This window comes from Delphinapterus leucas, chromosome 1, assembly GCF_059928025.1.
Source record: "Delphinapterus leucas isolate spDelLeu-1000000601 "Yukka" chromosome 1, BTC_Dleu_Yukka2, whole genome shotgun sequence".
Taxonomy (NCBI): Eukaryota; Metazoa; Chordata; class Mammalia; order Artiodactyla; family Monodontidae; genus Delphinapterus; species Delphinapterus leucas.
The window spans coordinates 168,295,398-168,321,031 of NC_143129.1; the positions used below are offsets into that span (position 1 = coordinate 168,295,398).

Genomic DNA, 25,634 nt, shown 5'->3' on the forward strand with positions numbered 1-25,634 from the left:
TGGAGGGCATTATGCTAAGTGAAATAAGTCAGACAAAGACAAATACTGTATGATGTCACTTATATGGGGAATCTAAAAAATGCAACAAACTAGTGAATATAATGAAAAAGCAGATTCACAGATTTAGAGAACTAGTGGTTACCAGCGGGGACGGGGGAGGGGCAATTTAGGGGTGGGGAAGTGGGACATACAAACTGTTGGGTGTAAGAGATAGGCTACAAGGACGTATTGTACAACATGGGAAATACATAGCCAATATTTTGTAATAACTGTAAATGGAGTGTAACTTTTAAAAATTGTATAAAAAATAAAAGCAAAAAAAGTAAACTGGGTCTTAAAAAGATGGAGTGCAAAAACAAAAATGGTATGCCAGACCCTTAGGATAATGAAGAGAGCAGTGGCAGAGCAATAAGACTAGGAAGATAACTTAGAACTTAGTGGTGAAGGGGCCTGGAATCTGTGAATTTGGATCTGTGGCAGGGTTAAGAGTGGATTGGGAATTTGGTGGGATGAGGATGGCAAGATATAAAGACAGGGAGAGCAAGTTGCTACACCAATACAGGTAGGAGGCAGCTTTTCCTGCTGACACTGCTGCTCACTCTTTGCTGTCCCAGCCCTTTGTACATTCCTTTATGTCTGTGGGTTCTTGGGTTCTTGTCCATCTTACTGTGAGGACCCGGGCTCCAGAAGGGACTCAGGCTGGAATCGGGTCTTCTTTACAACCCTAGCATCTAGCACAGTTAGTAAACAGCAGTTCTCACAATTGACAGTCAAGCGAAAGCATCAGTTTAATGGTCAGAGTGAGAATTCTGAGTTCAAGTTGAGAGTTTGCACTTATTAGTTAGAACTTGCTTAATCTCTCACAAGTTTCATTTATTTATTTATTTACTGACTGCGCCGCGCGGCATGCAGGATCTTAATTCCCCGACCAGGGATTGAACCCGCGCCCCCTGCAGTGGAAGCGCGGAGTCTTAACCATTGGACGACCAGGGAAGTCCCTCTCACGGGTTTCCTTTAAATCATTAAATGTCTTATCGGAGGTAAGGTGTATAAGAAATTTCCTGGTAGACAGCAATTGCTCAATTGTTATTATTAACTGCCAAATCACAACCACAACCGGTCTCTCTTGTCCCCAGGTTTTTCCTGTTGGGGTCCAATAATATCTATGGAATGTTGGTCCCAGGAGATATTACCGTCCTCATATCACGACAAAGACACTAACCAAAAATGGCGACCTCTAGGCCATCCGAGGGCGTGTTACCGGGCACGCTAGCAATATATGCAACAGGCTATTTTGGGGAGAAATAGCTAGCGCTGGGCTCGTAACGCCGGGTAGAAGGCGCAGAGCTTGCTCACACTATCAAACAGGAAAAAGCCCAACTGCTAGAGCTGACCGACAGCTATGAATCTCGACCACGTGTCGGAGGGCGGGCCGCGCCTGTGCAAGCCAGGCGCGCGCCCGCCGGCCGGAAGAGCCGCGCGTTTCCGGGTTGGAGGCGGGGAGCGGTGCCGGAAGTACTCGGGGAGGGCCGAGCAGTCGGACCGGCTGCTGAGACGAGCGCTTCACTGGGGCAGTCTCCGCATATCATGGGGAGATAGACGCTGCTGCTTGTGAGTCTTGGGCCCTGGCAGTTAAGGAAGAAGAGTGGGAGGAGGGAGTCAGGACCCAGACCCACAGTGGTCAGTGTTTCAAAAGCCAGATTGTGGAGGAGACGGGGCTGTTAGGAATCGGGCTCTTGGGACGGGACTGAGGGGCTCGGGGCTCGGAGAAGACGCGGCTGTGGGGACCTGGGCTCCAGGCGGGACTTAGGGAAAGGGGACGGAGTTAGCCGGCACCCGAGGGAAAGTGGGCTGAGAGGGACAGGATTGTGAGGACCAGTGCTCCGAAGAGGAGAGGGTCGGAAGAGAACGGGGCGTGAAGCCACGGGCTCCTGAGAGGTAAAAGCGGAGCCGTGAGGACTTGGGCTGCTAAGCGGTAGGAGCGGGACAGTGAAGACCCAGGTTTCTAAGGATTCAGAAACAGGGCGGCGAAGACTTAGGTTCCTGAGAGGCAGGAGCAGTAAGAGAACACTTGGGTTTGCGAAGAACAGGAGCGGGCAGTGAAGACGGGCTTCTGTGGGGACGGGATCGGGGCTTGGAGACTCCGAAGTACCTGAGGGAACAGGGCTGTGAGGACACTGGCTCCTAAGAGCGGAGACTATAAGGGGCAATGGATGTGAGGAGATCAGCCTCCAAGGGAAAGGGAGAGAGTTCGGAAAAAATATAGTGATCTTTTTTTTTTTTCTCATATTGGGTGAACCGAGAGTGGTAAAGGATGTGTTCAGGGAAAGACGACTCCTTTGCGCTGCCTACTTGGCTTTTGGCAGGCTTATCTTGTGTCGGATACAATCTAGGAAGCCCACTTGGAAGCATCTTCGTTTTCTGCTTCGTTCTGGCGAAGCACTGCTGTAAAGTTGAAGCAGTTTGAACTCAGCTATATACTTGATAAGTGCTTTAAATCCCATTCCACCCAACTCTGAGCACAGATCTCTGCATCTCAAAAAACGAGGATGGCAGAGATGGAAGGACCCGGAAAGATAATCTTTTTTAAACTCGTATTTTACATATAAGGAGGCTAAAGTCCAAAGAAGGTTTAGGATTACAGTGAGGCAATGATTGATTAGATCATGATTTTGATACAGTACCCTGCTCTGCGTAGCAGATAGGAGATGCTTGGTTAATATTCCTTGAAAACATGCTTCTAGAATCTTTGCTCTAACTTCAAACTCAAGAGGGAAGTTTTTACAAATTCTAGTATTTTATTTTGGGTCTTGTTAACTGTATTGACATTGATACAATGAATGTCACTTACGAGTTAGGAAACTTTTAAATGAAGCTCCTTCCTCCTCAACAATATAGTAAGTCATTTAGAAAGTCACAAATAAGTAAAATGCACCCTTTATTTTTAGCATAAGCATTTAGGAAAGATGGCTGCTTTTAGATAAGGATGGTGGAGAAAGTTGGACCAGTCACTTTCATTCTTCAGTAATATCTTTTGCTGAAACTTACTCAGACTGTGGCGGGGGGAGGGGGGAGGGAGGTCCAAGAGGGAGGGGATATAGGTATACAAATACTGATTCACTTCATTGTACAGCAGAAACTAACACAACATTGTAAAGCAATTTTACTCCAATAAAAAAAAAAGAAACTCAGACTAACCAGATATCATCATAAGCACTTTTCAAATATTAAATCATTTAATTATCACTTACAGCCGCACAAGTTAGATATTGTTAGTCCCATTGTACAGATAAGGAAATCAGAGCAGAAGGGTTAAGTGCCTTGCCTGAAATCCCATGCTACTAAGTGGCCCAGCCACAGTCAAACCCAGTTATGTGTTTGACTAAAACTTTTTTCTGTTTTTCTAAGTGGATTCCTCGCCATGTCTCAGCTTGCTCATCAGCAAAATAGATGTAATAGTTATACAAAGCATGGCATTGAATGAAAGCTCTCCCTCCTCCTAAAGACTCCTCTTACTATCAAGTACTATAACTTATTAGGGTATTTATGTAGTGTAGTATTTGAGGAGAACTGAATTCCTGTGTTTTAAAGAAGCATAGATATTCAAGATAGAAAAATGGGACCTGAATAGAACTTTCCCTCACATTGGAGTAAGACATATTTAATTTTAAATTTAGGAGGCCAAGAAAGACCAATTTGAAGAACAGGGGCTTAAATTGGATTAACTTTACAATTATTGTAACATGAACTAGATGATTGGGGAAACTGCAATAACTTTGTTCCCAGTGGGTTTGCCTAAACTGTTTGCAAGTGCCTATATTAAATGCAAGTGGTCAAAACTTACACCAAATTATGAGGTAAAGCATGGCCATACCACCATTTCAAAATACTTGATGGTTTAATTAATAATAGTTTATTCCTGAGTTATCATCCTCATCTACATTTGCAAATTGTACTACTTATTTCACTCATTTGTGGCTCTAGCATCAATTGAATTATTAAAATAGTATTTCTAAGTAAGTACCTGATCAGAAAATCATTGTGTTAAAGTTGATGTGAACATAGAACATACTACTTTTGACCAAAGGTGTTTGTGGAAAGCCCCAAAGTGCTTTGGAGGTAGTACATCAGCAGTGTTTATAGCCTGCACTGTGACACAGGTGTTTTGGAGGCAGAAGACAAACTTTGAAATCTGTACATATGGACTTAATTTTATTTATTTATTTATTTATTTATTTATTTATTTATTTATTTATTTATTTGCGGTACGCGGGCCTCTTACTGTTGTGGCCTCTTCCGTTGCGGAGCACAGGCTCCGGACACAAAGGCTCAGCGGCCATGGCTCACGGGCCCAGCTGCTCCGCGGCATGTGGGATCTTCCCGGACCGGGGCGTGAACCCGTGTCTCCTGCATCGTCAGGCGGACTCTCAACCACTGCGCCACCAGGGAAGCCCTGTACTTAATTTTATTTTTTATTTTATTTTTTTGCGGTACGCGGGCCTCTTACTGTTGTGGCCTCTCCCGTTGCGGAGCACAGGCTCCGGACACGCAGGCTCAGCGGCCATGGCTCACGGGCCCAGCCGCTCTGCACCATGTGGGATCCTCCCAGACCGGGGCACGAACCCGTGTCCCCTGCATAGGCAGGCGGACTTTCAACCACTGCGCCACCAGGGAAGCCCTATATTATTTTTAATTTTAGTTATTTTAATAGGTACTTAGTGGTATCTCATTGTGGTTTTATTTTGCATTTCCCTAATGAATACTGATATTGGGCATCTTTTCATGTGTTTATTTTCCATCTGTAAATCTTTGTTGAAGGATCAGTTCAGCTCTTTTACCCATTTTTTAAATTGAGTTGTTTTCTTATTGAATTTTGAGAGTCTTTTATATATATATCCTGGATACAAGTTGTCAGATGCGTGATTTGTAAATATTCTCTCTTAGTCTCAGACTTGTCTTTTGTTTTCATTTGCAGGGCAGAAGTTTTATATTGTGATTAAGTCCACTTTATCAATTTCTTTCTTTTGTGGATTGTGCTTTTGGTGTTGTATCTAAGAACTCTGTCTGACCCAAAGTCAGGGAGATTTTCTCGTATGTTTTCTAAAAGTTTTATAGTTTTACATTTTCACATTTAAGTCTGTGATCAGTTTTTAATTTATTGATATTTTGTATAAGGTGTGAGATAAAGGTCAAGGTTTATTTTTGTTGCTACTGCTATATTTTTTGTTATATTTTAAAAACAGGGGTCAGTATTACCTATTTCTTCAGTGGAAACAAACCAGATAGTAGTTTATTTTAATTTTTTTCATAGGTTACATATGCACATATTACAGAATTTGGGGTATACAATGAAAGAAGTCTCACACCTTGGTCCCATGGACCACCCAGGTACTACCATTCTGCTATCCCCCTCAAGACAACCATTGTTTTCAGCTTCTTATGTATCTTGCCAGGAATAATTTATACATTTGTAATTATGTGTCTTTTTTTTTTTTTTTTTTTTTCGGTAAGCTGGCCTCTCACTGTTGTGGCCTCTCCCATTGCGGAGCACAGGCTCCGGACGTGCAGGCTCAGTGGCCATGGCTCACAGGCCCAGTGGCTCCGCGGCATGGCATGTGGGATCTTCCCGGACCGCGGCACGAACCCATGTTCCCTGCATCGGCAGGTGGACTCTCAACCACTGCGCCACCAGAGAAGCCCCAGGCAGATTCTTAACCACTGCGCCACCAGGGAAGTCCCTATCCTCACTATTCTGAACCTTGCATTTTAAATGAACAGTGTATCTTGAAGGTCATTTCATGAGCTTCCTCGTTTTTTAGAAACAGGTTTATTGAGACATTCACATACTATACAATTCATCATTTTAAAGTATACAATTCAGTGGTTTTTTGCTACAAACAGGATTGTGCAACCATCACCACAATCTATTCTAGATTATTTTTGTCACTCCTAAAAGAAACTCCATAAACATTAGAAGTCAGTCCCTATTCCTCTCCCCCACTCCTCAGCCCTAGCAACCACTAATCTACTTTTTGTCTCTATAGATTTGTCTATTCTGGACATTTCATATAAATGGAATCCTACAATATGTAGTCTTTTGTGACTGGTTTCTTTCACTTAGCATAATATTTTCATGAGTCTCATTCTTTTTCAGTCTATTACATTATATAGTTATATTCTAGTTTATTTAACTATATCACTTTTGATGGACATTTAGGTTGAAATTCCTTGTATGTATAGTATTCTATTCACATACAAGTTCAATTATAATATAAATTGCTAAAAACAGAACTATGGGATTAAAACAATATATGCTTTTCTTATTTTGGTAGATACAGCCAAGTAGCTCTTTATAGAGACCTGTAACTAATTTATATTCCCCCACTCCAGCAACTTATGAAATGATTATTTCTCCATAAAATTTTCAAACACAGTGTGTATAAAACTATTTCTATTTATTTTATTTTATGTTTTTATTTGGCTGTGCCAGGTCTTAGTTGCAGCATGCGGGATCTTTGTTGCAGCATGCAAACTCTTAGTTGCAACCACCATTGTAAAGCAATTATACTCCAACAAAGATGTTTAAAAAAAAAAGAAAAACTCTTAGTTGCAGCATGTGGGATCTAGTTCCCTGACCAGGGATTGAACCCAGGCCCCCTGCATTGGGAGTGTGGAGTCTTAGCCACTGGACCACCAGGGAAGTCCCTATAAAACTTTTTCATCATTGCCAAATGGGGAATAAATAGTACGTTGTAGTTTTAATTTGCGTTTTTATTATGAATGAGAATAAGGATCACTTCATTATTTTAAGAATCATTTGAAATTTTTTTTTTTTTTTTTTTTTTTTTTTTTTGCGGTATGCGGGCCTCTCACTGTTGCGGCCTCTCCCGTTGCGGAGCACAGGCTCCAGACGCGCAGGCTTAGCGGCCATGGCTCACGGGCCCAGCCGCTCCGCGGCATGTGGGATCTTCCCAGACCAGGGGAGGAACCCGTGTCCCCTGCAGCGGCAGGCGCACTCTCAACCACTGCGCCACCAGGGAAGCCCTTCACAGTATTTCTATTGGGTAGTTGGTACTTACTGATTTGTATTTTTTATATATAAAAGAAATTAGTCCTTTGATACATCTTGCATATATTTTTGCTAGTTTGTCTTTTGTCCTTTAACTTTGTTTGTTATGTTTGTAGCCATGCAGACATTTTTATGTTTGTGTAATTAAACATATTAGTCTTTTCTTTTATGGCTCCTGAGCTTTGTAAAGTCATCCTTAGAAGGGTATTATTTATTCTTGAGAATATTGTTTTTCCAATTTTTAAAAATTGAGATAACTGTAGATTTATATGAATTTATAAGAAATAATACAGGGCTTCCCTGGTGGCGCAGTGGTTGAGAGTCCGCCTGCCGATGCAGGGGACACGGGTTCGTGCCTCGGTCCGGGAAGATCCCACATGCCGCGGAGCGGCTAGGCCCGTGAGCCATTGCCGCTGAGGCTGTGCGTCCGGAGCCTGTGCTCCGCAACGGGAGAGGCCACAGCAATGAGAGGCCCGCGTACCAAAAAAAAAAAAAAAAAGAAATAATACAGAGATCCCTTGTACACTTTGCACCCCCGGTTTTCCCCAACGGTAGCATTTTGCAAAACTGTTGTATAATTTGAGAATCAGGATATCAACATTGATACAATCCAACAATCTTATTCAGATTTCCCCAGTTTTACTTGCACTTGTTTGCTTATATGTGTATGAGTACTAAGTCCTATACAATTTCATCACTTTTTATAGGTTCATTTATCCATCATCACTATCAAGATATTGAACAATTCCATCACAAGGGCCCCTCATATTGCCTTTTATAACCACACCTCCCTCCCTCCCACCCAATCCCTGACAACCTCACTAATCTATCTTCTGTTTGTAAAATTTGCCATTTCAAAAATGTTATATAGGGGACTTCCCTGGTGGTGCAGTGGATAAGACTTCAGACTCCCAATGCAGGGGGCCCGGGTTCGATCCCTGGTTAGGGAATTAGATCCCACATGCATGTCACAACTAAGAGTTCGCATGCGACAACTAAGGAGCCTGCCTGCCGCAACTAAGACCTGGTGCAACCTAACTAATTAGTTAATTAATTAATTTTTAAAAAAGGAAAACAAAAATGTTACATAACTGGAATCATACAATATGGACTCTTTTATTTATTTATTTATTATTTTTGGCTGCGTTGGGTCTTCGTTGCCGCACATGGGTTTTCTCTAGTTGCAGCGAGCCGGGGCTCCTCTTTGTTGCAGTGCACGGGCTTCTCATTGCAGTGGCTTCTCTTGTTGTGGAGCACCAGCTCTAGACACGTGGGCTTCAGTAGTTGTGGCTTGCAGGCTCTAGAATGCAGGGTCAGTAGTTGTGGCACACAAGCTTAGTTGCTCTGCGGCATGTGGGATCTTCCTGGACCAGGGCTCGAACCCCTGTCCCCTGCATTGGCAGGCGGATTCTTAACCGCTGCACCAGCAGGGAAGCCCCAATATGGACTCTTTTTTTTTTTTTTTTTGGACTGTTTTTGAATTGGCTTTTGCTCAGCATAATTCTCTGGAAGTTCATCCAAGTTGTGCATATCAGTAGTTCATTTCTTTTTCTTGCTGAGTAGTATTCCATGGTGTGGATATACCACAGTTTGTTTAATGATTTACCTATTAAGGGACATCTGAATTGATTACAGTTTTTGATTATTGCAAATAAAGCTATGAGCATTCGTGTACAGGTTTTTGTGTAAACATAAGTTTTCATTTCTCTAGGATAAATGCCTAGGATTGCAGTTGCTGGGTCATACAGTAGTTGCGTGTTTTTTCTTTTTTCCCAAATCCACTTTATTGAGGTATAATTTGCATACAATAAAATGTATACATTGTAAACATACAGTTCTGTGAGTTTTGATAAATGTAGCAGCTGTGTAAGCATTCCCCCACTTAAGGTATAGAATGTTTATATCACCTCAGAAACTTCCAACCTGCCCCTGTGCAGTCAATCTCTGCCCCATCTGTCACTAGAGATTTGTTTTTAGATCATTAGATATTAAAATTTCATATAAATGGAATCATATAGTATGTATTCTTTTGAGACTGGCTTTTTTTTTCACCTAAATATTTTAAGATTCATTCCTGTTGTTTTGTGTATTCATGATTTGCTCTTCTTTTTCCTTTTTTCATTTTTTTAAATAAACTCTTTCCTAGAGCAGTTTTTAAAATCCATTTATTTATTTATTTATTTAACTTGCTGAGATAGCAGTGTTAGATTTACAGGAAATTTGGGGAGATAGTACAGGGTTCCCATATACCCTGCACCCAGTTTCTCCATTATTAACATCTTACATTAGTATAGTATGTTCATTACAACTAATTAACCACGTTTGTTACATTATTATTATCATTATTATTTTTAATATTTATTTATTTTATTTTTGGCTGCATCAGGTCTTAGTTGTGGCACGCGGGACCTTTCGTTGCGGCACGCAGGATCTTTCATTGTGCGCACAGACTTCTCTTTAGTTGTGGCACGCGAGCTCCAGGGCACGCAGGCTCAGTAGTTGCGGTGCACGAGCTCTCTAGTTGTGGTACGCAGGCTCAGTAGTTGTGACGCGTGGGCTTAGTTGCCCTGCAGCATGTGGGATCCTACTTCCCCGACCACAGACCGAAACCCAGGGCCCCTGCATTGGAAGGTGGATTCTTAACCACTGGACCACCAGGGAAGTCCCTGATACATTACTATTAACTGAAGTCCATAGTTTATTCAGATCTTAGTTTTTCCATTTAGTCTTCATGTCTTTTTAGGCTCCTCTGTGACAGTACATGCTTAGATTTTTAAGAAACTGCAAGCTGTTTTACAGAGTAGCTATACCATTTACATTCCCACTAGCAGTGTGTAAGTGATCCAATTTCTCTGCATCCTCGTGAGCATTTGGTGTTGTCACTATTTTTTATTTTAGCTATTCTGATAGTTGTGTAGTTATATCTCATTGTAGTTTTTTTTTTTTTTTTGGTACAGAGAGGGGTAGATTTATTAATGTAGTGATTAAAAACATTTAAAAAGAGGAGCAAAAAAGCAAAAACTCAGAAAAAAAGTATACTCAAAGCACTTATAAGGAAATGTCACAGGAACTTCAAATACCATTCCCAGACCACATGCTTCTAAAACAACAAGTCTTCACAGTTCCAAACAATCTCAGCCCTTGACATTCAGATAGTCCAGAAGTGCAGATACGCCCTAAATCTCAGCTTAGGAGAAGGATTTCCAAACACTCATTTCATCATGATTTACATTCAGAGGAGTCATTGTAGTTTTAATTTGCTTTTCTTTAATATTTTGGATTGAATGTCTTTCCATTTGCTTATTTGCTATCTGTGTATCCTCCTTGGTGAAATGTCTGGTGTGTCTTTTGTCCACTTTCTAATTGAATTAATTTTTTTTTGAACTATTGAGTTTTGAGAGTTCTTAATGCATTCTAGATACTAGTCTTTTGTTGGATATGTAGTTTCTTCTAGTCTGTAGCTTGTCTTTTCTTCCTTTCTACGTGGGCTTTCACAGAGAAAACTTTTAAAATTTGATGAGGGCCAATTTATCAGTTTTTCCTTTTATTGATCAGATCATGCTTTTGGTGTCATGTCTGAGAACTCTTTGCCTAGCTAGAGCCCAAAGATTTTCTCCTGTTTTTTCCTAAAAGTTTTATAGTTGTACATTTTACATTTAAGTCTGTGATCCATTTTGAGTTAATTTTTGTATAAAGTGTTAAGTTTAGGTTTCTGAATATTTTTTAAAGATATTCTAGGGACTTCCTTGGTGGTCCAGTGGTAAAGAATCCACCTTACGATGCAGGGGACACGGGTTTGATCCCTGGGTAGGGAACGAAGATCCCACATGCTGCAGGACAACTAAGCCCGCATGCCACAACTACTGAGCTCGTGCGCCTCAACTAGAGCCCGCATGCCGCTAACTACAGAGCCCATGTGCCCTGGAGCCTGTGCGCCACAACTAGAGAAGAGAAAACCCACACGCCACAGCTAGAGAGAAGCCCATACACCACAAGGAAAGATCCCACACGCCTCAACAAAGATCCCGTGTGCCACAACGAAGACCCAATGCAGCCAAAAATAAATTAAATAAATAAATACTAAATAAATCTTTAAAAAAGTAGGGACTTCCCTGGTGGTACAGTGCTTAAGAATGCACCTGCCAATGCAGGGGACATGGGTTTGATCCCTGGTCCAGGAAAATCCCACATGCCGCGGAGCAACTAAGCCCGTGCACCACAATGCTGAGCCTGCACTCTAGAGCCCATGAGCCACAACTACTGAGCCCACGTGCCACAAGTACTGAAGCCCGCATGCCCTAGGGCCCGTGCTCCGCAACAGGAGAAAGCCTACGTGCAGCAACGAAGACCCAACACAGCCAAAAATAAATTTTAAAAAATAATAAATAAAAAATAAAGATATTCTATATTTTATCTAGTATATGATTTTATATTTAAAATTTAAATATCTGATCCATCTGGAATGGAGGAGTGTGTGAAAGGAGGAGTATATTACTCCCCCCATTCCAGATTGATCAACTGTTTAAATTTTATTTTATTTATTTTTTTATAAATTTATTTGTTTATGTATTTTTGGCTGCGTTGGGTCTTCATTGGTGCACGCGGGCTTTCTCTAGTTGTGGCGAGCAGGGGCTACTCTTCATTGCAGTGCGTGGGCTTCTCATTGTGGTGGCTTATGTTCATACTGATAATCTTTTTTTTTTTTTCTGTACGCGGGCCTCTCACTGTTGTGGCCTCTCCCGTTGTGGAGCACAGGCTCCGGACGCGCAGGCTCAGCGGCCATGGCTCACGGGCCCAGCCGCTCCGCGGCATGTGGGATCTTCCCAGACCGGGGCACGAACCCGTGTCCCCTGCATCGGCAGGCGGACTCTCAACCACTGCGCCACCAGGGAAGCCCAATACTGATAATCTTTAATAAGGCTTTTGCATAGGACTTGATCTGGGAAAATAGTTTGCTTTTATAACATTAGGACAACTGCTACCGTGTTAACAATCTTTCCTTTCCCATTCCTTCCATTGGTAAGATTTGTGGGTAAGGGAACAGGAGACGTGGACCACATATGGTTTTAAAAAAAAGTAATCCTGATGCTGTGCTGCCGCCCAGCGGGCTCTTGGCCAACAAGTTTCTCTTGATCATTTAACCAGTGCATAGTTAGTTGCTTTTATTAAGGGTAAACCAGGAGAAGATGATTTCTTGTATTAGAGAGTTAGACAATTTGTTGGAGAGGAACTCAGCAATAGGGGCAAGATACAGATACTCATTCAGGTTGCTAAGCTTTATCAAGTTCTGAAAACATTGCCATGATTCTTGCAGGTTCAAATTCCACAGTTTTGGCCAATAAAGTATTTCATATGCTGCTAGCTTATCTCTAACAATAGTACATTCATTTTATTGGAAGAGAGTCTTAATGTTACTATTGTCATCATTAATTAATTTTAAAAGTTGTATATGAAAGAAATGGAGATTTTTTCTTGGTGCCCAGTTGGAATAAGGAAATGTTCTCCACTGTCAGTTTGCCTGCATTCTGGTCATTGAAGATGTGCAGGCCATGCAACTGAAATGGTTCTGTGGCAAGGGTGGTGCTTGATGCCAGTTGTTCATTTACAGGTAGCTTTTGAAAATGGCTGCCTCTCGTTTCACCGGGCTCACAGCCGTTGCTGATGTAATTAAAGATCTAGACACTCAGATAGCTGTAAGTAAGCTCCTTGAGGTCACTGTGGGTGGAACTTCCTGAATGTGCTTCTGATCTTGATGACACCAAAGCTGATGTCCACGGAGTCAGCCTCATGGCTCTAAAATTTAGAAGTCTTGGCTACTCCAGCCTAGGGACTCTGCATGTATTTAAAGATTGCTAACACTCAGAGAAAATTTGCCCTTGATGACAGTGAAGAGCTTACTTTTAACAATTGCTAAAAACTGTGTTTATTAGGCCCTGACATAGACTTAAGCATGTTTTGAAACACCAAAATGAACTAATCTGTTTTCTGAAGTTTTGTGACTAGGTTTCAAGTATGTGATTGTGCCATGATTTATTTGAGTTTAGCATTATTTGATGTTCAAAAATAATGCATGTAGTACTTAACCAAGTATTCTATTTTTATAATTAACCAAGTATTCTATTTTTACAAAATCTTCAAAAATGTCTTGCTCATTCTAGTTTATTTTTGTACATAGGATTCCTCATTTCATTTACTTCTTTATTTCACTTGTGTGGACTATTTTATTTAGCTTTTGGAGAAGAGATGGTTTCTAAATATCAGGTGAGAGCACTGAACATTCTTCATTCCCTCCATTTTCAATGTGCAGGTATCAAATGAAGACCCTTCAAAGTCTGACAGACCTCATAGAATTTTACTTTTAAAACTCATCCTTTATTACATGTACTTCCAGAGCTAATTCTCTTGTTTTTCTTCTACAGTTGATTGGCCTTGGTCCTCATAGCTCCAAAAAGAAACAAGATCTCGATAAGCTCTATGAGCTGAAGTCCAAAGCGCGGCAGATTATGAACCAGTTTGGCCCCTCAGCCCTAATCAACCTGTCCAATTTCTCATCAATAAAACCGGAACCAGCTAGCACCCCTCCACAAGGCTCCATGGCCAATAGCACTACAGTGGTAAAGATCCCAGGCACTCCTGGGACAGGAGGGCGTCTCAGCCCTGAAAACAATCAGGTATCATCTGCTTTTTGTTCTCTGTGGGCACCTCTTATCTGTTCTTTGAAGCAATAATACTCTGAGAGATGTCCATCTCAGCTGCTGCCTCTTCCTCTCAGACTTCTCAAGTTCTTTATCGAAATATCATGTACATTTATCAGTTTTTACTTTGTAGTATTTAAGTGTGTGTATGCATATACATATACATACATCCATATATACATGCACTGACACAACAGCTTGCCTGTGACAGGTTTTTATATATAAACATATATGCTATATACTTGTTAAATAAAATAAAATAGTTAAATAATTAATGGATTCATTATTCATTATTCCTGTAATAAAAGTACTCTTGCCTCCAGTCTTTTCTCCTAGTTCATCTAGCTGCTGCCTTTGTTTTCTGCAGTGATTCTAAAATCTGACCCCCTCTTTCTACCCATGATCCTGATTCTGTCCTCCAGAGCCATAAGAAATAAGTATACTCTCTTGACTTGGGCCTTGTAGGCTGGGTAGAATAGGATGAGGAGACAACAGTTCAAGAGAATGGGGGAGGAACTAGCAATGATGAATGGGAAGGGTTGGGCAGGTATTCAGGAGACCAACCCATGATGGGTGTGGTGTTGGAGAAGAGCAGGAGGTAAAATTGTATAGGTAGGATTACAGCAGAACATACTAGGCCTATGCTAGTCAGTTTCCGTTGGAACTTTCAGTCAATAAACAATCTTTGCAAATATTTAATAAGCTTAAAAGTAACATAATAAAAGTTGTATATCTTAGGAGGATTAACTTGACAGTAAGGGGACAAGAAGGGTAGGAAAGGGGGCAGACTGGGAGGAACACCAAGTCTAAGACTTTTGCAGTAAATCAAGATATGTGGCAAAGGCTTGAATTAAGTGATGGTTGAATGGATAGATCTGAGACATTATTAACAAATATTTATTTTAAAAATTATTTTTTCCTTATTTCCAATGTCATGCAATGCTTATCGTGAAACTTTAGAAAAAGAGAAAGAATAATAGCCCAAAATTCTACCAGCACCCCAAAATAACTATGGTTAGCATTTTAGTGTATGTCTTTTGATCCTTATTTAGTGGCATATATATGTGGTATAACATTTCCTTTATGAAAGAGGGATCATAGTTGTACCTACTTTCACAAATATCGATATTTAGTTGTACAGAGATGAACACGTGTTCCCTGCCCTCAAGGAGCCTTCAGCCTATTAAGTCAGAAACAGGCAAGTTTGTAAATGTACACAATGATAGAAGTGTACACAGGGTACAGTGGAGGCCAAAGGAGGAAGTGGTTGCTTTCACCTGGGTGGGCTGGGAGAGCATCAGAAAGGAGGCACTGTGAGCTGAGCAGGTAGGAAGAAGGGTAGAAGAGCTTGTCCAAAGGCAGCAGGGGCACTGTACAACTTGTGGTGGTCAGAAAATTGCAAATTAATGTAGAGTTTACTAAAACTACCTGACAGATGTTGGCCTCTCTTCCATATTGCTCTTTCTGCCTTTCCCTAGGCTACTTCTGTCTTCAGACTATAGTCTTGTAGCAATAGCACCAAGTAAGCCAGACTGATAATTCTTTGGAAAGTAGAAACCAAACCCAACAAATTGATAGCCTTTCATTATAGGGTAATGAGGTGTTTGTTTCTTTGCTACTTGGCTGAAAAAAATGTTCTCCCAATTAACTTTAGGTATTGACCAAGAAGAAATTACAAGACTTAGTAAGAGAAGTGGATCCTAATGAGCAACTGGATGAAGATGTGGAGGAGGTAAGGTGGGATTGGGTACCCTAGAGACTGTGTCCCTGAGAAATAGTATAGAATAGCCATTAAGAGCACAGATTATAGAGGTAGACAAGTCTGAATTTGAGACTTGGCTCTGTGGGTGGGTCAGTTAACTTTTCTGAGACTCAGCTTCCTCCTGTGTTGGTAAGGTATGACATTATTTATCTACAGGGTTATAGTCAGGGTCCCATGAATAACTTATACAAATCACCTAGGAGAATGCCTAGCACTTTATACCTAACAGCATTGCTACTTTTGCCTGTCAAAAAGGGTATAGGCTGCTACTCACAGGCAGTCACTTTCAACAATTTTAATTGTTTCTAGAACATTCCTCTGTATTTCTAAGTCATATTCTTTTTTTTATTTTAATTTTTGGCTGCATTGGGTCTTTTTTTTTTTTTTGTGGTACGCGGGCCTCTCACTGCTGTGGCCTCTCCTGTTGCGGAGCACAGGCTCTGGACGCACAGGCTCAGCGGCCATGGCTCACGGGCCCAGCCGCTCCGCGGCATGTGGGATCCTCCCGGACTGGGGCACGAACCCGTGTCCCCTGCATCGGCAGGCAGACTCTCAGCCACTGCACCACCAGGGAAGCCCTGCATTGGGTCTTCATGCAGGCTTTTCTCTAGTTGCGGTGAGCGGGGGATACTCTTCGTTGTGGTGTGCACGCTTCTCGTTGCGGAGCATGGGCTCTAGGCACACAGGCTTCGGTAGTTGTGGCACGCGGGCTCAGTAGTTGTGGCTCGCGGGCTCTAGAGCGCAAGCTCAGTAGTTGTGGCACAGGGGCTTTGTTGCTCCATGGCATGTGGGATCTTACCGGACCAGGGCTCGAACTCGTGTCCCCTGCGTTGGCAGGCAGATTCCTAACCACTGCACCACCAGGGAAGCCCCTCTTTCTTTTTCTTAATTCATGTACAAGTTTTTCTGTGGGCATGCATTTTCATTTCTCTTGGATATATACCTAGGACTGGAATTGGTGAGTCATATGGTAACTCTGTGTTTTTCCTTTGAGGAACTTCCTGTTTTTATAAAGCATTCCATCCTTTTACATTCCCACCAGCTGTGTATGAAGGTTCCATTATTTTAATCTTAGTTTTTTGGTAACTTCTCTGCTTTTTTTCTTTCTGTGTGTAATGACAGTTGGATGTTGGATCTTCTGCATTGATCCTCTTAGGTTTTTTATCTTTTCTCTTTTTTCATTTCTTTGTAATTCTAAATTCTACTTGCTGGGGAGAGTTTCCTTAGTTTATCTTCTAAATTTTAACTTTCTTTTATAATAAAAATTTTAATTTCCATTAACTTTTTCTTGTTGACTTTTTTTCCCCTAAGCCATTCTGTTCTTATTTTACAGTTGTAGTATCTTATTTTTCTCTCTAAGGATATTAATTACGTTGTTTGACATTTTCTTCTTTTCCCTGCATTGTCTTTGTTTCCTCTGGGTCCCTTTTTTCCCCTTTGGTTTGTTTATTTTCCTTTTAGTGTTGGAGACTTTCTTCAAATGTCTGGTGATTCTGGCTATCCATTCTTAAAGAATGAGCCACTAAAAACCTGATTTGAAGCAGAACTTATTGACTGATGGTCTTCGCCCAGTCATGTATTGGTAAATGTTTAACAACCAGCTCTGTGGAGAAAAAGACTCTGACTTTCAGCATTTCCTGATTTCTGTGGTGTAAATATTCTCACTATGCCCTATTTTAAGCTTTCAACATGTTGTCACTGAATGCAGGATTGGGAAGAAATGCATGTAATTGGCCTTCATGACCTCATCTAATCTGGCTCCAGCATACTACTGGCTTCACTTCAGAATAATTTGTCCATAGTCAACCGTCTTAATGGGGGATTCCCTAATCAGTATCTGTAAGTCTTTTCTCTGGAATCATTTAGTATATGCAGAGAAAAATCCTTTAGTCTCCTATCTGGAGGGTTTTTCTCTAGCTTCTAACATCCCGGAAGCAAGGCAAGAGAAAGGGACTGTGTCTTTCCCTTGTCTCTGCTGTGTCTGGTGTACTCTCATCCATAGCCACTCCTGTTCAGTTTTTCTGGGGAGTAAACCTACTGTGTTCTGGGTCAGGTACGTGTGGGAAGTCACTTGGCTGCTTTTGAAGTGTGGGGGTTGGGGGACTACTCTGTACATACATGTAACAATTGTCCAGTTTTTAGTTCCATACCTCAGTCCAGTCTTCTGTGGTTAATGACACATTCATATCCTGGATCTCTTAGGAGTTGCGACGGGCAAATCAGTTCGTTCTCATTGGCGTCCCCTCTGCGTGCATTTGTGTTATACCTTCTGTCTGCTAGGTCAGTTCCCATTCTTCCTTTGTTACCTCTTTAACAAAAATTTACTTTAAAAGTTTATTGGAGGGCTTCCCTGGTGGCGCAGTGGTTGGGAGTCCGCCTGCCGATACAGGGGACACAGATTCGTGCCCCGGTCTGGGAAGATCCCACGTGCCGCAGAGCGGCTGGGCCCGTGAGCCATGGCCGCTGAGCCTGTGCGTCTGGAGCCTGTGCTCCGCAACGGGAGAGGCTGCAGTGGTGAGAGGCCCGCATAACGCAAAAAAAAAAAAAAAAAAGTTTATTGGAATATCTTGTCCATTAAGGTTTTCTCTCCTATTCTTTTTGTCTTTGTGGATTTATATGTCTTTTTTTTTTCCTTTCTTGTTATTTTAATGGGTGTAGGGAAGGAGAGGAGGTCATTTTTAGAGTTGATCTGCCATGTTTAATTAGAAATCTTTCCTTTAGATGGTATCCATTTGATTCCATAGGAAAGATGACAATGCATTGATAGTCCAGCAGAACAAGGAATGTTTATAACTATGGTTGTACTTATATTTTATTTTATTTTTCTGGTCAGCAGAGGAAGCCATGAGGAAGGTATTCACTGATCAAAATTTCAGTTTTTTTAATGTACATTTTTAACTTCAGAATTCTGATTTAGCTCTTCACACAGTCTAGGAATAATTGATAATAAACTGGAAAGAATCCAGGTTTTAGACTCAGAACCTTGAGGTTGAATCCTGGTTTTGCTGCTTAATAGTTACATGGCCATGAACAAGTTAATCTCCCTGAATCTTAGCATCCTCCTCTATGGAGTTAGGGTAAAATCTGTGCCCCATTTTTTTCACAGGATGATTATAAGGACTAGATGAGATAATGGAAATAAAAATGCTTTAACAGAATACGAGGGAGTGAGGATTTAATGATTCACTTTTATTTTCCTACCTAATTCATAAGAAGTTGCGGAGAGGGTAGGGGTTGGGCTGGTTGATCGCTGCTAGGTAGAAAGTACGGAAAGTACATCCTCAGAAGGGTGTGAGCTTCTCTCAACCTGGTTAATGAGCTAATGTGTTTCTCTTGTGGTCCTCACTCCTCTTCCCCACCTTCGCTCAAATGCTGATCCCAGGCCTTCTGTTAGAAAGCCTGACTGAATATGTGATTCAAGCAGATACAGTTGTCCCAGCAACAGGAGCCTACCCGGCCAGTGTCGTGGTTACTCTCCCCCACTTTTTTCCCCCAGATGCTGCTGCAGATTGCTGATGATTTTATCGAGAGCGTGGTGACAGCAGCGTGCCAGCTTGCTCGGCATCGCAAGTCCAGCACCCTGGAGGTGAAAGATGTCCAGCTGCATCTAGGTATGTGGTCTCGTTTCTCCCTGAGGTATCCACACTATTGCTCCTCCAGGAACCTTCATGCCGGGATCAGACTTCTGGGCTCTGGGATTTATGTATTCATGTCATAGTAGCATTAAACAGGAAAGAGAAATCCATGCATGGTAGGGGGAATGAACCCTAGCATTGGGTGTGCCACTTTCTAACTGTACCACCTCTTCCTTCCTACTTACTTTCTCTTAGAGCTGGTTTCCTCATTTGTATAGCGGGGATCATAATACCCTCCTTACAGGGTTGTTGTGAGGATTATGGGTTATGTTCGTAAAGTGACTGGCACAAAGTAAGAGCTTAGTAAATGTAGCTATTATATCTCTACCATACATATAATGGTATTTTCCTTCCAGTTTTTAGCTTATTGATGTATTTTTCTCAAGAACATTATATCCATAATGTACATATAATTTTGTATTCTGCTGTTCTACTTAATAGACACTAAATTTGAGCTTGGGTTTTTCTGGGAGATACTCATCTAACATTGATAATTGTAATCACTTGGAAATGAATAAGCTACCCCCCTGCATTGGTTGCAGTGTGATCAAAAGAAAGGGGGCGGTCTGTGACTACAAAGACAGTCAGGCCAAGGGAATGAGGCAGAAGATATTAAGGGATTGAGAGCAGATCAGCCCATGGCTGAAAGGCTTCCTTCCCAGTGTCAGGGAGATACTGCTCTGGGAGGCGCTGGTAGTGGAGGTGGAATAAATAACACACTTCTGGTTAACATTGCTGATATTAATAGCAAAAGACAGCCATTTCAATTATTTATTATTGTGTAACAAACATGGCTTAAAACAGTAACAGTTGTTCATTTTGTTCATGGGCCTGGGGGTGGACTGGGCTTAGCTGGGCAGCTTTGCTAAGGATTTCTCATGTGATTGAAGTCAGGTGGTGGCTGGGGCTGAGAGGTTTTTTTTTTTTGCGGTACGCGGGCCTCTCACTGTTGTGGCCTCTCCCGTTGCGGAGCACAGGCTCCGGACATGCAGGCTCAGCGGCCATGGCTCACGGGCCCAGCCGTTCCGCGGCATGTGGGATCCTCCCAGACCAGGGCACGAACCTGCGTCCCCTGCATTGGCAGGCGGACTCTCAACCACTGCGCCACCAGGGGAGCCCTAAAAATATTCTGTATTTTAATTGTTGAAAATAAAATTGGAATATCAGTTTCTTAATTAAGGGTAAGAATTATCACAGGCATGGGTACTCAAAAGTCTGCATAACCAGAATAGCTTCTGTAGCGGGCCTAATGGAACCTGAATCATAATCAGAAGGTTGTTTGGAGACCCGGGATCAGGGTTTGGGGAATTAGGGAACCTGGTGTTAACCATCTAGGCCTGCTGCCCACAACTTCCCTGCCCCGCGCCCAGCAAGGATAAGCTTGCCAGCGAGGCTGTAAACTCTTGATGGCTCTCTTCTGGATGGGCTGGGATGGGCACTGCCAGTGTTTGCTTCTGACCTGGCTATTTTCTATACTTGAATAGTTGAATAACCTCCCCTTCTGATTGACGTGGTCTTTCTTTATTTCTGTGTGTTTTTTTTTACATTAAGCATATTTATTTGTAGAGTATATATTCATACTAGTTCATTATCTTTAGGTTTAATTGAATGTAAACGTTCAGGGTTACTAAACTGATTAACTTATGTATCTCCTAACCTATTTTACTTGAATATGTGTTCAATATGTATATGTATATATATATATATTGCATTTCCACAATATATATATATTTTTAATAACATTTCTTTTTTTAAAAATATTTATTTATTTATTTGTCTGTGCCGGGTCTTAGTTGCAGCGTGCGGTATATTTTTGTTGCGGCATGCAGGCTCTGAGTTGTGGCATGCGGGATCTAGTTCCCTGACCAGGGATTGAACCCAGGCCCCCTGCATTGGGAGTGCGGAGTCTTAACCGCTGGACTACTAGGGAAGTCCCCACGATATATTTTAATCAGAATCTATTATAAACGTGTATATGTAAATACACACATATTACACATACACATATGTTACCATATATATTACCATAAATGCTATACAGTGCATGAATATTTATATTGTGATTACACCTGACATATGTTCCATTTGATTTGTCTGAAGTGAAGATCATTTGATTACTTTTCATGGTACAGAATTACTGAGTCAATTATGCATGTAATGTTTCCTTGCAAGAATGTATCTTCAGTATATTCAATATGTGTATTTTTGAGACAGGATCTTTCTTCATAAATGTGAAAGTTAAATGAGATAATGAACATAGAATGCTTTGCACAATGCTGCTTTGTCCCAGCCATTTTATTACACATTTTATTCACTAAATGTTGTTGCTATTCTATTAATATTATATAAAATATAAATACAGTTAACCCTTGAACAACACGAGTTTGAACTGCACACGGTCCACTTATTGGTGATTTTTTTCAGTAGGAAATTCTGCAGTACTACCTAATCCACAGTTGGTTAAATCTGTGAATATGGAGGAACAGCATGGTTGGAGGACTGACTATAAGTTATACGCAGATTTTCAAGTGCAGGGAGGGTTGGCGCCCCTGACCCCTGCCTTGTTCAAAGGTCAACTGTACACACTTATTTAAATATATAGCTACACGTACTTACATGTTTGCATTCATGCCTGGTAGCTACTCTCTTTAAAGTGACTTTGCATATCCATATCCTGATCCACTTTGTGTTGATTGTAAAGTGTAATTCCCAGAGAATAATCTTAGTGTCACTTTCAACTACTGACAACAAATTATTAGCAGAAAGTTTCATTTTTATTTTCAAAGCAATATTGGAAGAGAGCTGTATATAAAATTATTCTAGAACCAACCATGAATCATTCATTCACACAATATTTGCTATGCATTAGACACAAAGTATAACTATAAAACCACTAATATTCAATTTGATTTTAAGTAAGTGCCTGTCTGGGGCAAATCAAATTTGCAAAACAAATGTTTTCAGTGCTCTAGGGGAGCATGATAAAGGAGTTCCCATGTAACTCCTTTTGAGTAGAGATTTATTCCCTAAATAATCTTGTGTAAGTATAATTTTTTTTTTTATATTGGATGTACTTAAAGTGCAGTACACTTTTTTTTTTTTTTTTTTTTGGGCTGTGTTGGGTCTTCGTTGTTGTGTATGGGCATTCCCTAGTTGCGGCAAGTGGGGGCTACTCTTCGTTGCGGTGCGCAGGCTTCTCATTGTGGTGGCTTCTCTTGTTGCTGAGCATGAGCTCTAGGCGCGCGGGCTTCAGTAGTTGTGGCGTGTGGGCTCAGTAGTTGAGGCTCGTGGGCTCTAGAGCGCAGGCTCAGTAGTTGTGGCGCGTGGGCTTAGTTGCTCCGCAGCATGTGGGATCTCCCCGGACCAGGGCTCGAACCCATGTCCCCTGCATTGGCAGGTGGATTCTTAACCACTGTGCCACTAGGGAAGTCCAGGACACTTTTATATGTGGATTTAGGGGGCCATGTGGCTATGCCAGTTACTGAAAAAGTGGAAAAACCAAATCTCTGCCCTCTGATAACTTGTAGTGACAGTCTTACAGGGATGGTCATATCCAGTGGCACAAGGACATGGAGCTGTGGCCTGGACATACCTGTGTCTATATCTGTCTCCCTATGTATTTATCCCAGGCTCTGGGATTGCATTATGCCATTGAAGCCTCTCAACCATCCTATCAGGTGGTTACTTCTGTTGTTACTACCATATAAAAGGTGAAGAAACTGAGACCAACGTCATATTGCTCCACAGTGAAGCAGCAGAACTGGGGCTTGGCTCTTAACTCCAGATTGCAAAGAATGCCTTTCTCTTCCTACTCCTCCTTTCAGTTTGAGAGGGGTTACCTTGAGCATAGGGGTAAGACAGAAGAAACAAATAACTTTTTATTGAAGAAACAAATAACTTCCCTTTCCTGAAGAGCTGCATGGAAACCTTAGGGCTCCACACTCAAAGTTTTGACTCATTTACCTCTTATTTCTTTGCAGGAAGGTCAAATAGTGTCCTTTAAAACCTTGGAGGCACCATATGTGATTCCCCCATTTGTGTCCCATAGAGCCCCTCTGCAGAGTTACTGTTAATTAGAACAGCTGATTGCCCAGATTATCCTCCCTGACCCTTGTCTGAGGGTCACACTGCACCTTGGCACTGCCTTCCTGGTCCCCTTATCTCTGTGTGGGCTTCTTCCTTACAGAACGCCAGTGGAACATGTGGATCCCAGGGTTTGGCTCTGAAGAAATACGACCCTACAAAAAAGCTTGCACCACAGAAGCTCACAAACAGGTGAGAAGGCTTCGGAGTCTCGGGCCAGCCACAGCTGATCCCTTGAGCTGTGTCTCAGAGAGAATGCACACAGCTACCATCACTGTGGTTGTCATTTCCTCCAAATGTCAGAGAGGGCAAGAGGCAGCAGGGCTGTACGGGAGATCAGCCAGATTTTTCCTAGGTGCTTTTTTGTTCCCATATGGGGTCTCAGTTTTTTCTCTCAACTCTAATGGGTGCCACTTAAAGCTGTTGATTCTAGGTTTTTCTAACCTGTATGGAACTCACCCCCTCCACATCTCTTTAAAGAAATCTTCCTTCATTGCTGATTTGAACATCATCTAGGGCTCTCCGACTAGAGGGCAGTTTAAGGAAAGCAGAAATATGCTGTACTTGTGCTAGGAGGTAGCACCCAAGCTTCTCTGCCAGGCGTCTGGCCTCTGCCCCAGCTTAACCTTTGTTCTCCGTCCCTCTTACTGCAGAACTGAGGGGTCAGAAAGAGAACCTGTCTCCACTTCTACTGGGGAACAAGCTGTCCCAGTCATTGGTCAGTCTCATAGCAATGTTGGCCTCCATTTGACAAGTCTCAATTTAACTGGCTACTCTGATTTGAAAAGTGGGCTTTTTCCAAGCTTGATGGCCACAGTCGGGCAGTTCTGGCTGAGTGTACCTCGCTTTTCCATAGCCTGGGATCTCTGGAGTGGGTATGTTTACAGAGCTCATAGAGGAAGCCCCACAAGGAGACCGCCAATAGCCGGAACTGAAGGACTGCAATGTTGTTCAGAAGGAAGTCCCTCCAGGCAGTAGATGGTCATTTGGCTCGGCTCTCAAATTATCCACTTTTCAGCCCCATTTATTTATTTATCAATCAACCAATATCATAATGTTCAAACAATCTCTTAGTCAAAAAGGGTGAGCAAAGCAATTCATTAATTTGGCCAGTGGCTGGTAATAGTAAGATTTGAAACCCATGATCTGAATGTTTCCCTGATGGGTTATGGTGGAAATTGTTAGGGTCAGTTTCCTTCATTGCAGGCTATCAAGTGAGGAATGTCAGCTCCCTTTACGTGTTGGCAACAGGCTCAAAACAGAGCCCTCTTCCTTATTTTTTCCATCATCAGAGAAGGAGATTAGGGGAAGGGCGTAAGCCTAGAAAGCACATGTTTTGATGGCCTGTCCCTTAAATCCCCAAAAGGCGGGAGCTGTCACCTTCTGCTTTTAGCTGTTTTTGCCATCCTGCTAGTATAGGGCTTTTGGGGTCTTTTGGTCAATGAAATGGGTCCACTGGCCTGTGGAAACTTGTGTTAGGGCCCCGCAGACTGTGCTTGAGTTAGAAGGAACTGCTGAGCTTCCCTGTGCCTGTAGGTTCCTGAGGAGTCCAGCCTGTGGTGTAGACCATGCTACCTGGTAGCCACACGTGGATGTCCTGGAAAGTTCCTGACTCTAACCTGTGTAATTGCTTATTTCTCTCTCCTTTCAGAGAATGGCATTGATCCGGAAAACAACCAAGAAATAACACACGGAAAGGTCAGGGAATGGACAACAATGTATTTGGAGATACTTGAGCTGAGACCTCAGCCATCTCATCCTTGGATTTTTTTTTTTTTAATGCTTTACAGAGAAGCATATATTTTTTATTAACAGTGCAGCAATATCTATAATGACTGAGAGGATCTGCCAAAAGAATAAAGCCTCCTACCCCAACTTCCGGTCCCTTTTTCCTGCCATCTCAAAGAGGAGCAGTGTATCTTCCAGAGAAGATTTTATTTGTGGTTTATTATATAAGTGATTGAATTGGGGAAAAGCATTATGGTCTTGTTTGGTGAGAGAGTATTAGCAGGATTTGTAGAGGTTTTTGTTTCCTTCTCCCTCCCCCTTTTCCCTGTACTTTGTAATGTCAGTGTTTATATGAATATGACTTTCATTTGCTTTTCCAGAATAAAGAAATTATTAATTGAAAGACACAGGGTGCATGGCTTACAGCCTTTGAAATGCCAGAGGAGGGTAAGCAAGGCTGGATGTAGCTCTCTAGTCAGCAGATAGCAGCACCATTGTTCATTTCTGTGATGGAGGAAAAAAACCAGGAACTTTTCCATTATTTTACTCCAAGGAAGGCCTTACTGTCAGTAGGACTTTTAGTCCAGATTGTCTGCCATAAGAATCGAGCAGGGTGACCTTCCCTCACGAGCCCCAACCTGAAGAGGCTCCTGATTGGGGGA

General features: G+C 41.9%; 1 protein-coding gene across 3 annotated transcripts; it reads left to right on the forward strand.

The window, feature by feature from the left end:
* Positions 1–1,501: 1,501 nt before the first annotated feature.
* On the forward strand, positions 1,502–25,375 carry TAF12 (TATA-box binding protein associated factor 12). 3 transcript variants are annotated; one of them, XM_022552056.3, is made up of 6 exons: positions 1,502–1,611; positions 13,489–13,740; positions 15,419–15,496; positions 19,023–19,137; positions 23,348–23,436; positions 24,896–25,375. In XM_022552056.3, the coding sequence occupies exons 2-6, from the start codon at positions 13,573–13,575 to the stop codon at positions 24,929–24,931; spliced, it is 486 nt and encodes a 161-aa protein (XP_022407764.1). In that variant the 5' UTR covers positions 1,502–1,611; positions 13,489–13,572; the 3' UTR covers positions 24,932–25,375. The 3 variants fall into 3 exon arrangements, with proteins under 3 accessions (XP_022407764.1, XP_022407763.1, XP_089753800.1); XM_022552055.3 differs by lacking the exon at positions 1,502–1,611 and adding an exon at positions 6,848–12,762; XM_089897674.1 differs by lacking the exon at positions 1,502–1,611 and adding an exon at positions 13,310–13,330.
* Positions 25,376–25,634: the final 259 nt, after the last annotated feature.

What these genes read in the sequence shown, in the direction of transcription:
- TAF12 (XM_022552055.3), top strand. Translation starts at nt 12,691, where the DNA reads ATGGCTGCCTCTCGTTTCACCGGGCTCACAGCCGTTGCTGATGTAATT. An exon ending in AGATGTCCAGCTGCATCTAG is followed by an intron (nt 19,138 to 23,347) that starts GTATGTGGTCTC and finishes TCTTCCTTACAG; the next exon opens with AACGCCAGTGGAACATGTGG. An exon ending in CCACAGAAGCTCACAAACAG is followed by an intron (nt 23,437 to 24,895) that starts GTGAGAAGGCTT and finishes CTCTCCTTTCAG; the next exon opens with AGAATGGCATTGATCCGGAA.